Raw genomic sequence first — 13,711 nt, forward strand, 5'->3', positions numbered from 1 at the left:
AAAGTAATCATTAAGAATTTGATAAACTTCCTATATTTTGAAACACCCTCCATTTATACAACATTGGATGTCCCTCACACAAAAATGCTCCATATCAGTTTTTACCACTATCAGTAAGGCTTCAGGTCAGACCCACCATGTATACAAAATTGAGAGTTGTCTTCACAAGAAGATGTTCAAGACTAAATTTGGGGAAAATACCATCATAACAACAGAATAAAGGATTTCAAACCTATCCCTGTGTCCTTATTAGGCCTTAACCCCTGCCCTAAGTGGCATCAGACCTAGCGTTTATACAAAATTAAGGCCCCTTCATCGAAGAAAACTTCAGACCATATTTGGACAAAATCCAATCATTCCTACAGAAGGATCTGACAGAATTAGCATTCTTTGCTCAGGCCTGAGGAAGCCAATTGTGGGTAACCCATGGTCCAGACGGTCACAGACACAGACAATGGGATGATTGATACACTTTGTCGTTTCCCTAAAAATATTTCTTTGGGAAGTTTGACCAATCAAAAGACCTTTTTTCTTGTGGCTTTTGGCCATTTCATCTACCAAACAAGAGGCCCAATGGGCCTGTATCGCTCACCTGGCTCTACAGCAAATTTGCAGTTGATTGAGGTCATTTCTACAGATACTATGCTGATAATCAATTTATTCAAATATCAGAGTAAGCTTGGTTTATTCATGTCAATAAATATTCTAGTCCTTCATTCCAGCATACTATTGGCCTAATATCAGGTCTTGGTGACTCTTGGCTATGGCAAGATTTAAAAATATTTCACCCCTGTGACCTTGAATGTAGGCCAATGTCATTCAGTTGAACAAACTTGGTAGCCCTACACCCCAGCATGCTACAGACAGGCCCAACCTGAGCCTCTTGGTGTTTGAGAATAAGTCGTTTGAAGATTATAGCCTATTTGACCCATGCGACCTTGAATGAAGGTCAAGGTCATTTATTTGAACAAACTTTGTAGCCCTTCACTCTAGCATGCTACAGGCCCAATATCAAGTCCCTAGCCTCTTGGTTTTTGAGAAGAAGTCGTTTGAAGATTATAGCCTATTTGACCCATGTGACCTTGAATGAAGGTCAAGGTCATTTATTTGAAAAAAGTTTGTAGCCCTTCTCCCCAGCATGCTACAGGCCCAATATCAAGTCCCTGGGCCTCTTGGTTATTGAAAAGAAGTTGTTTGAAGATTACAGCCTATTTGACCAATGTGACCTCAATTGAATGAAGGTCAAGGTCATTTATTTGAACAAACTTTGTAGCCCTTCTCTCCAGCATGCTACAGGCCCAATATCAAGTCCCTGTGCCTCTTGGTTATTGAGAAGAAGTCGTTTGAAGATTATAGCCTATTTGACCCATGTGACCTTGAGTGAAGGTCAAGGTCATTTATTTGAACATACTTTGTAGCCCCTCACCCCAGCATGTTACAGGCCCAATATCAAGTCCCTGGGCCTCTTGGTTATTGAGAAGAAGTCGTTTGAAGATTATAGCCTATTTGACCCATGTGACCTTGAATGAAGGTCAAGGTCATTTATTTGAACATACTTTGTAGCCCTTCACCCCAACATGCTACAGGCCCAATATCAAGTCCCTGTGCCTCTTGGTTAGTGAGAAGAAGTCGTTTGAAGATTATAGCCTATTTGACCCATGTGACCTTGAATGAAGGTCAAGGTCATTTATTTGAACAAACATTGTAGCCCTTCTCCCCAGCATGCTACAGGCCCAATATCAAGTCCCTGGGCCTCTTGGTTATTGAGAAGAAGTCGTTTGAAGATTACAGCCTATTTGACCAATGTGACCTCAATTGAATGAAGGTCAAGGTCATTTATTTGAACAAACTTTGTAGCCCTTCACCCCAGCATGCTACAGGCCCAATATCAAGTCCCTGTGCCTCTTGGTTATTGAGAAGAAGTCGTTTGAAGATTATAGCCTATTTGACCCATGTGACCTTGAATGAAGGTCAAGGTCATTTATTTGAACATACTTTGTAGCCCTTCACCCCAGCATGTTACAGGCCCAATATCAAGTCCCTGGGCCTCTTGGTTATTGAGAAGAAGTCGTTTGAAAATTATAGCCTATTTGACCCATGTGACCTTGAATGAATGTCAAGGTCATTTATTTGAACAAACTTTGTAGCCCTTCCCCCGAATGTACGGCCCAATACAAGCCCCGTCCCTTTTTGGGTTATTGAGAAGAAGTCTTTTAAAGATTTTAGCCTTTTGACCATGGGGCCCTTGAATGAAGGCCCCAAAGGTCATTTATTTGAAAAAAATTTGACCCTTCACCCCAGCATGTTAAGGCCCCCAATATAAAGCCCCCGGGCCCTCTTGGTTATTGAAAAAGCGTTTAAAAATTTATCCTTTTTGACCCATGTGACTTGTCACATTATAAAACAAAAATAATCATTAGAATTGATAAACTTCCTATTTTAACACTCATATCAACATTGGATGTCCCTCACACAAAAATGCTCCACATCAGTTTTTACCACTATCACTAAGGCTCCAGGTCAGACCCACCATGTATACAAAATTGAGAGTTGTCATAACAAGAAGATGCTCAAGACTAAATTTGGGGAAAATACCATCATAACAACAGAATAAAGGATTTCAAACCTATCCCTGTGTCCTTATTAGGCCTTAACCCCTGCCCTAAGTGGCATCAGACCTAGCGATTATACAAAATTAAGGCCCCTTCATCCAAGAAAACTTCAGACCATATTTGGACAAAATCCAATCATTCCTACAGAAGGATCTGATAGAATAAGCAATCCCCTGCTCAAGCTTGAGGAAGCCCATTGTGGGTAACCCATGGTCCTGACGGTCACAGACACAGACAATGGGATGATTGATACACTTTGTCGTTTCCCTAAAAATATTTCTTTGGGAAGTTTGACCAATCAAAAGACCTGTTTTCTTGTGGCTTTTGGCCATTTCATCTACCAAATAATCCTCCAGACCAGATTTTTGCCCATGACTAGTAAACATTCTGTTATATAGTATCTAATAATGAAACTCACCATCCAGACAGGAAGTAATTCAGCATTATTCCAGACGCCTCCAGCTGACCTTTGACCTGCAGACGACCACTGCTACAACCCATCAGAATGGTGGCAGCTCGGCAGTTGACCTGCTGGAGGTCATCTCCATGGAAATACTTGCTTCCGCTGCCATGACCACAATAGCTGTAATAACATATTCATAACATTAGCTTTATAAATTATTTTTACAATTAGAACAAAAAAGAAATGCAATTGTATTAAAATGAAAGATTAATTTCTAATCAAAATGTCTCCAAGAAAGATTAATTTCATGTATAGGAATCCCTACATAGTTTTAAAGCATATGATTGAAAACTGAGGAGCTACAGACAACATCAACAAAAATCAAATACTAAAATATTACATGTAATGGCAACCTGAATTACTGTTTACACTGAAACTGATGTATCTCTCTGGTTAGAGACATAATGAGTAGGTCTCCCAATGTACTTGAAGTCAATAATACCAGCACAAACAACTCCAGATCTACAACACATATACAGTAAATCAACCCACAGTAAACACCAGATCTACAACACACATACAGTACATCAACCCACAGTAAACAACTCCAGATCTACAACACACATACAGTACATCAACCCACAGTAAACACCAGATCTACAACACACATACAGTACATCAACCCACAGTAAACACCAGATCTACAACACACATACAGTACATCAACCCACAGTAAACAACTCCAGATCTACAACACACATACAGTACATCAACCCACAGTAAACAACTCCAGATCTACAACACACATACAGTACATCAACCCACAGTAAACACCAGATCTACAACACACATACAGTACATCAACCCACAGTAAACAACTCCAGATCTACAACACACATACAGTACATCAACCCACAGTAAACAACTCCAGATCTACAACACACATACAGTACATCAACCCACAGTAAACAACTCCAGATCTACAACACACATACAGTACATCAACCCACAGTAAACAACTCCAGATCTACAACACACATACAGTACATCAACCCACAGTAAACACCAGATCTACAACACACATACAGTACATCAACCCACAGTAAACATCAGATCTGCAACACACATACAGTACATGAACCCACAGTAAACACCAGATCTACAACACACATACAGTACATCAACCCACAGTAAACACCAGATCTACAACACACATACAGTACATCAACCCACAGAAAACAACTCTAGATCTAAATCAACCCACAGAAAACAACTCCAGATCTACAACACACATACAGTACATCAACCCACAGTAACAACCCCAGATCTACAACACACATACAGTACATCAACCCACAGAAAACAACTCTAGATCTACATCAACCCACAGTAAACAACTCCTGATCTACAGCCACCCACAGTAAACAACTCCTGATCTACAGCCACCCACAGTAAACAATTCCAGATCTACATCAACCCACAGAAAACAATTCCAGATCTACATCAACCCACCGTTAACAACTCCAGATCTACATCAACCCACAATAAACAACTCCAGATCTACATCAACCCACCGTAAACAACTCCAGATCTACATCAACCCACCGTTCTTGGTTATTGAGAAGAAGTCGTTTGAAGATTATAGCCTATTTGACCCATGTGACCTTGAATGAAGGTCAAGGTCATTTATTTGAACATACTTTGTAGCCCTTCACCCCAGCATGCTACAGGCCCAATATCAAGTCCCTGGGCCTCTTGGTTATTGAGAAGAAGTTGTTTGAATGAAAAGTTGACGCCGGACGGCCGGACAGACGGACGACGGACGCCGCACCATGGCATAAGCTCACTTGCCCTTCGGGCAGGTGAGCTAATAATGCTCCAGACCAGATTTTTGCTCATGACTAGTAAAAATTCTGTTATATAGCATCTAATAATGAAACTCACCATCCAGACAGGAAGTAATTCAGCATTATTCCAGACGCCTCCAGCTGACCTTTGACCTGCAGACGACCACTGCTACAGCCCATCAGAATGGTGGCAGCTCGGCAGTTGACCTGCTGGAGGTCATCTCCATGGAAATACTTGCTTCCGCTGCCATGACCACAATAGCTGTAATAACATATTCATAACATTAGCTTTATAATTATTTTTACAATGAGAACAAAGTACCACTAGGGGGAACAAAATATGCCCGTCCCATGCCAAAAAGAAATGCACAATTGTATCAAAATGAAAGATTAATTATAATCAAAATGTCTCCAAGAAAGTTTAATTCCATGTATAGGAAGCTCTACATAAAGTTTGAAAGTATTTGATTGAAAACTGTGGATCTACAAGATCAACAAAACTCAAATACTAAAATATCATGTGTAATGGCAATACTCTAGCAAAATATCAAATCAAAATGCCACTGAAGAAAACACTACTATAAATCATGGATATTAAGAAGTTTAAGAAGAGATCCACTAAAAATTGTCGGAGATCTCCAGAAAAGAAATAAACAATAAGCATTATAGGAATACACAACTTAGATCATGAATCTTTTTTTTTTAAATCCATTGAAAATAAGAGAGTTGATCTTTGCTTTAAAACAGATCAAATGTAGTAAACCTGCATTACCATATTCCATTCTAGAGAAGGGACAAAAATCAGACAACAATCTGAATTACTGTTACATTGAAACTGATGTATCTCTCTGGTAAGAGACATAATGAGTAGGTCTCCCAATGCACTTGAAGTCAATTCAACCTGCAATCTACAGCCACACACAGTCTACCACAAACTTACAGTACTAAATCACTCTGTGTCAGAGCATCTTTGAACTGGTCAGCTGATGGTCTCTCTCCTACTAGTCCCTTCCAGCCTGGCTCTCTGAATAGAAACAAACACTTCATTTAAATTAACCTCTTCTCGTTTTTATCCTTTGACAACAGGGAACTGAAGTGACATCAGGACAAAATGGCTGGAAATAATTCCACTTATAGACAGTGGAAAACTGACCATGCATTGAACAGGAACATTTGTCCTGTTTACAGAGGGTTTAGTTAATAAAATAGCATCAAGTGCACTGGTCTGGATTACTATTTGACTCTGTATTGTAAATTACATGTATGTCTAGCAACACAAAATATTGGTTAAGTATTTGAAATTCAGACAGAGCAGTATTAGGAAGGTATGTATCATGATAATAACGAACCATTTCTGTACAATGCCGATTCGTTCAACATCAGAGATAATTGGTTTTGAGAGGGATTGGCTTGGAACAGTATTAACAGTATTATCAATTAGTATCAAGATTTATACCACTGATAAGACCTCTGAACAGAGTTAGACAAAGAAATCACTGATCTGTGTTAACAGTGAAACTATGACTTACTTTCGAAACCACGCTTCAAATGTCTCTCTTGTAGAGGACAGGTTACCATCTGGATCCAGGAAATAAGATGTCTGCCTACTGTTAATTCCATTCCTGTAGATGGAATTCTCATTTATCTGGAGGCGAGAGAGTTGCACACACATGTGATAGAAAGACGGAACACGAGAAACAGGATTTTTCCTCAGGATCGGTATGCTTTCCCAAGGCAGATGCTGAATTGTCTGAAATAAATAAAAGGCAAATGTTACAGCACCTGAACACGGATCTAACAGTTTTCAGGGTAAAGTTTAACAAGAGGCACAATGGACCTGCATCACTCATCTGGTATTCCCTTCTTAGATGATTCTCTGCCTTTCAGTTAATCAAAAGAACTTATTTCTGTGCTTTAACAAATATGACCCCAGTGGCCTTGAATAAGGGTCAAGGTCAGTTATTTTTCACAACTTTTTCAGGTGTCATCCAAGTAACCTACCAGCCAATTATAAGATGAGTGGGATGCTGTTTTCTGGTACAATAGTACAATTAATACGAGCAACAATTGTCAAGATAGTGATGTTTGGCGTTCACATTTGTCGGTCCTAACAAAATCACATGATCCTACAGAGTTTGAAAATTTTGCCCTTTTGGGGCAATATTCAAGGTCAAAGCTACTATTCATAGAGGTTGTCATCGCTCTATAGTTTTTATCTTTTTGCTTGTCATAAATTTATATTATGATCACGAACATCCCTCTATTGATTTTTCAGTTCAACAAGAGTTTTTGGATTTGCTGCTCTCCAGACTACATTTCTAGTGTAATGAATTAATCAGTTAAAAGTTGGGGGAAAACTTTACCTTGTCAAGTACCAATATGACATGTCCTGGCTTGGAGTCCTCACAAGGTATTCCTGCATCCCTACATTGACTTCTTATTGAGGAAACAAGTTCGGTGATAACTGCAGATCTAAGTGGACATCTGGTCAGTTCAGACAATGCAGTGGTCAGATGATGATCAGATAAGTAATCTCCAGCCTGAAGTAAAACCTACAAAACACATAGGACATGTTATATAAATAGGTATGGGTATACATGTATGTAACAGTACATCTACAACGTGAAACAGTTATACATGTTACCCTGTATATAATGGCAGTAAAGCTGACAATTTTCAGCAAGAATGGTCAAAGTTACTTAGGGTTATTCCAGTAAAACATCTACCCAACCCCAGGACTCCAGGTTTTGTTAAGGGAACCACCTATAGAATTTATTTACTAAATTACATAGAGGTAATACGAAGGAAATCCAACCATGGATAGAAGTGATTCATTTTGGAGTCATAAGATTTTATATAAGATATATATAAAAAAAGAAAAGAAAATCGAAATAATGAAAAATAAACTGCAAGCAAACAAATGTACTTTACATACTTATCATGTGTATGAAGCATTACTTGGACAGTGTAAGTCTCTACAGAGGGACATTTGAATAGTCCCCCATTATTGACAACAATTATAAACGTGTGTTGGGACAAATTTTCACGGACTGATGTCCTGAGATGGATGAAGATAGACATAAGAAGTTTGAGACAAGGGGTCCCTACATATAAAATCTAAGAGAGATCAAAGAACTTTCTGTGAATTAGAAATAGCAAATTTAACAAACTTCAACTGTCAGCCAAAAGGAGCGATTCGAATAGCCCCTGATCTATGGGGCCACGGTGGCCGAGTGATTAAGGTGTCCCGACCCTTTATTACTAGCCCTCCACCTCTGGGTTGCGAGTTCGAAACCTACGTGGAGCAGTTGCCAGGTACTGACCGTAGGCCGACGGTTTTTCTCCGAGTACTCCGGCTTTCCTCAACCTTCAAAACCTAGCACATCCTTAAATGACCGTGGCTGTTAATAGGACATTAAACAAACACAAACCAAACCACGATCTAATCATACTTTAAATATTGTTTTAATAGAAGAAAATCGTTTTAATCAGAAAACATTTTTTTTTCAAAGCTGATTTCTGTTTGTCTTTTTTTCCCCAATGTAGGTTGGTTGTTCAAAAGTGGGGGACAGGGTTTTTCCTGAATATTGGGCCTATGTGGAGAAATGTGAAAAATAAGGAGTGGGCTTATTCCTGAGCATTGCATTATAACCGGTACAAGTATTTTACAGTACATTAGAGTAGTGTTTTAGGGTACATTACAGGGGTAAACTATTCGGTGTACACACCCTAAGCTTGCCTCTGGACACCTCTGTCCCTGTACTTTGCTGTATTTGTGTGTGGACTGCCTCAGTGAGAGTAGTTAGTTTCTCTCTGTCCTGGTCACTCTGACAGACATTGCCCAGTAGTAGGACCATCCAGTGACCAAGCCAGTTGTTCTCCATACTGGTCAGCACACTCTACAACACACAATGATAAACATCTTTATGTAACACTTTAAATTCAGAGCTCTTGTTTCCAATGTACTCTGAAATAATACCACAAATATAACCCACAGGAACTTATTGATATATATTAGTAACAAGCATGCTGGGTACTGCTAAAGCTATACATGTCCCCTACTGGTCCCGGCTAAAAATAGTAACAGTGACCTTGATCCCAAAAACCCTTCTCATACTGAAGTTACATACAGATTTTCACCAATGTACCTTGAAGCATGGCTGAGAAAAGTGTGGAAAGCCCAGTTGACGGACTCGACTGAGAGACGGTCGAGGAGGAAACCTATAGTCCCCCAGTTTCACCAGTAGGGGAATGATAACTTTTAAACAGTGATTCAAAAGTTTTGCATATTTCTGACACCTCTCAAAATAAGACATTTGACCTTGATAAAATTGTATTGTTAGCATCTCAGTTCTTTCTGAAAAAAAGAACATCCAAAGGAACTAGATACCTCACAAACCCCAAACTATTTACTGTAAACAATGAGTGAATAATAAGGAACTAGATACCTCACAAACCCCAAACTATTTACTGTAAACAATGAGTGAATAATAAGGAACTAGATACCTCACAAACCCCAAACTATTTACTGTAAACGATGAGTGAATAATAAGGAACTAGATACCTCACAAACCCCAAACTATTTACTGTAAACGATGAGTGAATAATAAGGAACTAGATACCTCACAAACCCCAAACTATTTACTGTAAACGATGAGTGAATAATAAGGAACTAGATACCTCACAAACCCCAAACTATTTACTGTAAACGATGAGTGAATAATAAGGAACTAGATACCTCACAAACCCCAAACTATTAACTGTAAACAATGAGTGAATAATAAGGAACTAGATACCTCACAAACCCCAAACTATTTACTGTTAACAATAAGTGAATAATTAAGTATTTTCCAACACATCTTTTCATATTGCCTACCCCAGCCATACTTACATGCATACGATTATCCAGTCCTCTCCTGACTTTCCACCACTCTGCTTTCTTGGTCAGTTTAAGGCTCTGACGACTCTCCTCCATCACTGCTGTGTAATCTGGTAGAATCTGCTGTCCCTACAGACAACACATTAAATGATATATCCTGCTTCACTTTGCAACACATAATTAAAACATTACCATCACCTTCTTCAAGCCACAAGCCGATATTAATTATTACTACACAACTAAACTGACAATGTAAACCTGACCCAGAAATCTTACAATAAACAAACTGCTGAAGTTTTCTATGTTGGGCAGGTGAGCTAAAAAATGCTGAACTTCAGACAAACAGGAGACCCAAGAGGGATCTTGACAAACACTTTTGAATGATCTCTATCAGCCCTATGAAAGACTGGTCTTTTCTCTACTTTTCCCTTTTTTCCCACTCTTCCCGAAATCATTTGATAACATGGGAACCTACAAATTAAGTCTAGGAAAGATCTAAGAAAATCTTTCTGAAATGTTTCCATAATATATTTCAACTGTCAAAGTCCAAGATAGCTGCCTGTCGGCTATTTTGTTTTCCCGATCAGACTCAAACTAGGATGGGTACAACTAGGTCCCAAGAGGATCCTACATATGAAGATTGAGAGATATCTCTATAAAAATATTTCTAGGAAATAAAGAGAAAGAGGATTGTTTATGGATGGACAGAAGAGGAAGGACAAATTAGGACAAGTCGCAGGTGACCTAAAAAACAAGGAATGAAGGGGAATCTACATTATGAAGTTTTGAGAAAGTGTTTCTCAAGTCACTGCAATAACAAAGATTGCTTACAGACAGATGCACAAACCAAAAACGAACGGTAATTTGAACAGGCTACCATCTGATATTGGTGAGCTAAAATGCACCATGCAATTGGAAATTTTTTTCAAAAACAAGAATTTAAGGAATTTCAATAATGGAAAGGGACACTTAGTTTCAAATTGTAACAAAATCTGTGTCTGAAATAGTATCACATCATATCAAACTAAAAGCTCGTTGAATTTTTAAGCGATCCTCACCAAGAGACTGGAGATTCCCGCGAGGCTGACAACGACTGGCTCAGCATGTTTCTCCAGCCGACTGACCAACAGTTGTGAGTGATGGACGGGATGACTCACCACCGACAGATGGCATACAACCAGTCCTATAAGTAAAGCAGACAAGGCCATTACAATAGTTCCACCATCCTTTTACTACATACAGATTTACACCAACCTTAATTTGTTAGGCATATATTTTTCATACACTTAGCTGTATCATCTGTTGGTTGAAATAATTGAATCTGAAAGCAAAGTTCAGGCACAGATGGGGACTGAAACTGGTACAAGGAATTTACAGATTTTGCAAATCGATGGATACAGCTGTGCCCGTCAAAAACCTTTCGGCTGGGTAACTCTAATTATCAGAATTTCTACACAAAAGTGTGATATGTGTAATACATCAAGCTTGAGAAATATTCTTCGTGAAATAGAAATAACAAGAATTATATATATATGGACAGCTGGACAGACCTCAGACGAGACACCATTTGAATATCCCACCATCTGTTCATCTGATGATGGTGGACAGAAAACAATTTAAGTATTAAAATAATTGTCATACCATCAGGAAGTCTGTGAATCATTTTCTGAAGATCTTGTTCAGATTTCATAAACAGTAGAGTTTCTTGCTCAATCTTCAGTTTATCTAACTCACTGCCATCCTCCCCAGTACATTTGGCTGTGGCCTGTTCACCAGTTTGTTGTCCCTTCATCTGCTTAGAGTCTTTTCTTTGTTTTTTGCCACTCTGTTTTTGTTTAGGAGTTTTAGAATGGAGATTTTCTTTCTCCGTTGCATCTGTTTGTTCCTCTGTCACTTCCATCTGTTCCACATTCTGATTGCGCTTTATCTTTCTGATAATGAATAAACAAATTTGGTACCATATAGTGGATTATTTTAGAGAGGTGCAAATTTTAGCTAAATCAGCAACTAGTTTTAGATTAAAATATCTGTAAGACGGAAATGCCCTGCTGACACTTGACAACCCGAAACACAGTTTGGGGAGGATCACATCAGCAATTCCTGAGATTAGCTAGATTCATTGCATCGGGACGGGGCGCGACAGGACAGACATGGTGGGGGTATCAAAAAGCAAGGTTATGGCCATTTATTCAAAAACCATAAACCAGCTTACTAGAATAAGAAGAATCAGTTTATAATGTTTTCCTTCATTCAAAGGGGATAAACATAATGAAGCAATAATTCTGTATCAAAGAAAAGCCTAAAGTTTTACATAATCAAGGATTTGATGTAATAAGCCTAAAGTTTCACATAATCAAGGATTTGATGTAAAAAGCCTAAAGTTTTACACAATCAAGGATTTGATGTAAAAAGCCTAAAGTTTTACATAATCAAGGATTTGATGTAAAAAGCCTAAAGTTTAGGATGTGATATAAGAATGTTTACAGACCTGATTTTTTTGCCCGAGTTCACGAGAGCTTGGTGACGGAATGTAATAGCCAGTGCTTCACACAGATAGAATGCAGCTTTAAGGGGAGACAACTTCAGGTGCTGCAGACACTTCATATGACAGATATGACTGTACAGGGTGGGAGATGGCATGTGTTGAACCTGCTGAAATGCTTTATCCAAGGTGTTGGCTATGGAGGCATCCAGATCTGCTTCGTTCTTCTCTGTTAATGAAATTCATCGTAAATTGTATAATTATTGCATATATAGAAGATATCTCATTAGTGAGGAACTTCAAACTTAGTCTGCCAACAAAGCAAAGATTTTTAACAGGATTATTTCACCTGAATCTTCCTGTCAACTATCTACCTGTACATAAATAAATCTACCAACTATTCATTGAACTTTTGTTGTGTGTGACAAGGAACCCCTGTATAATGTGTTCTGAGTGTTATAAAAAACAGAAACTTAATACATAATGGGAATCTTCTTTTTTTATGTAAATTTCCGATGTGTCTGATGATTTTAACACCAAGGTAGCAGATCAATCTCACAACAGATAGCTGTGGTGATAATTTACCTGTACATGTATATCATAAATCATGAAATATACAAAATTACATAAAAATGATCGTTCTTGTGTCCCTATTTCCTCCCTCAATTGAAGTCTGTCTGTTTCATATGTAATTGAGGAAGAGGTACACCTAAAGATGGATTTTGTACATTCAGTGATCACAGATCAGTTAGATATAAATGACATGCATTGTATAAAATATACAAGAGGCCCAGGGGCCTTAACGGTCATCTGACTCTAAATTAAAACCATTATATTATTGTAGTATGTATTCTCTCTAGCAAGTATATAGTGGCACTGTGGCCATGGTGGCCATCTTGGATTTCTGACCGACCCAATAAATAACAACACTTGGTCTGGACCATCTAAGGATAATATCTGGTAAGTTAGAGCTGAATCTAAAAAGGCTACTATTTTTTTCAATTATCACTCTTATTTCAGCATCATCTAAATATATTCATATATTTACATTTACTTCAGTCTCATGTGAAATGTGAACAGAAACCCATACGTTGTTTAAAATACATATTTGAAACCTTTGATATATCCCCATTCATACAGTACCATTGTCCAAATATAACATGTTCAAATCATTTCGATAAAGTTATTTTGCATCGATATTTGAAACATGTATGACACTTTTTTCACTTTTATGTAAACCGTTCATTTGTCATAAGGAACTTAAAAGGATGTGTAAAACAAGAGGCCCATGGGCCTTAACGGTCATCTGACAAACACTTACACTTACAGCAGGGACACACACCCCAATCCAGCATTATTACCATAAATTATTTATCGCAGCCAGTTATGTTTTAGATCAAATTTGGTTTTTATCCATTTAGCTTGTCCAGGAAGAGCAGCATCATAAAGCAAAATTTTAGCCAAGTTCCCATTTTTGGGGCATGCCCC

General features: G+C 38.3%; 1 protein-coding gene across 1 annotated transcript in view; it reads right to left on the reverse strand.

The window, feature by feature from the left end:
• The window catches only part of LOC117343195, a 41,295-nt gene that overhangs the window by 5,986 nt on the left and 21,598 nt on the right, over positions 1 to 13,711 (reverse strand). The window contains exons 18-26 of the mRNA XM_033905534.1: positions 12,230 to 12,452; positions 11,383 to 11,672; positions 10,800 to 10,924; positions 9,754 to 9,870; positions 8,591 to 8,761; positions 7,226 to 7,414; positions 6,392 to 6,612; positions 5,803 to 5,886; positions 4,960 to 5,124 (exon numbers count right to left, since the gene is read on the reverse strand). Of these exons, the coding sequence (XP_033761425.1) occupies positions 4,960 to 5,124; positions 5,803 to 5,886; positions 6,392 to 6,612; positions 7,226 to 7,414; positions 8,591 to 8,761; positions 9,754 to 9,870; positions 10,800 to 10,924; positions 11,383 to 11,672; positions 12,230 to 12,452 (1,585 nt within the window). The remainder of the gene's footprint in view (positions 1 to 4,959; positions 5,125 to 5,802; positions 5,887 to 6,391; positions 6,613 to 7,225; positions 7,415 to 8,590; positions 8,762 to 9,753; positions 9,871 to 10,799; positions 10,925 to 11,382; positions 11,673 to 12,229; positions 12,453 to 13,711) is intronic.

The sequence above is a fragment of the Pecten maximus genome, chromosome 2, assembly GCF_902652985.1.
Source record: "Pecten maximus chromosome 2, xPecMax1.1, whole genome shotgun sequence".
NCBI lineage: Eukaryota > Metazoa > Mollusca > Bivalvia > Pectinida > Pectinidae > Pecten > Pecten maximus.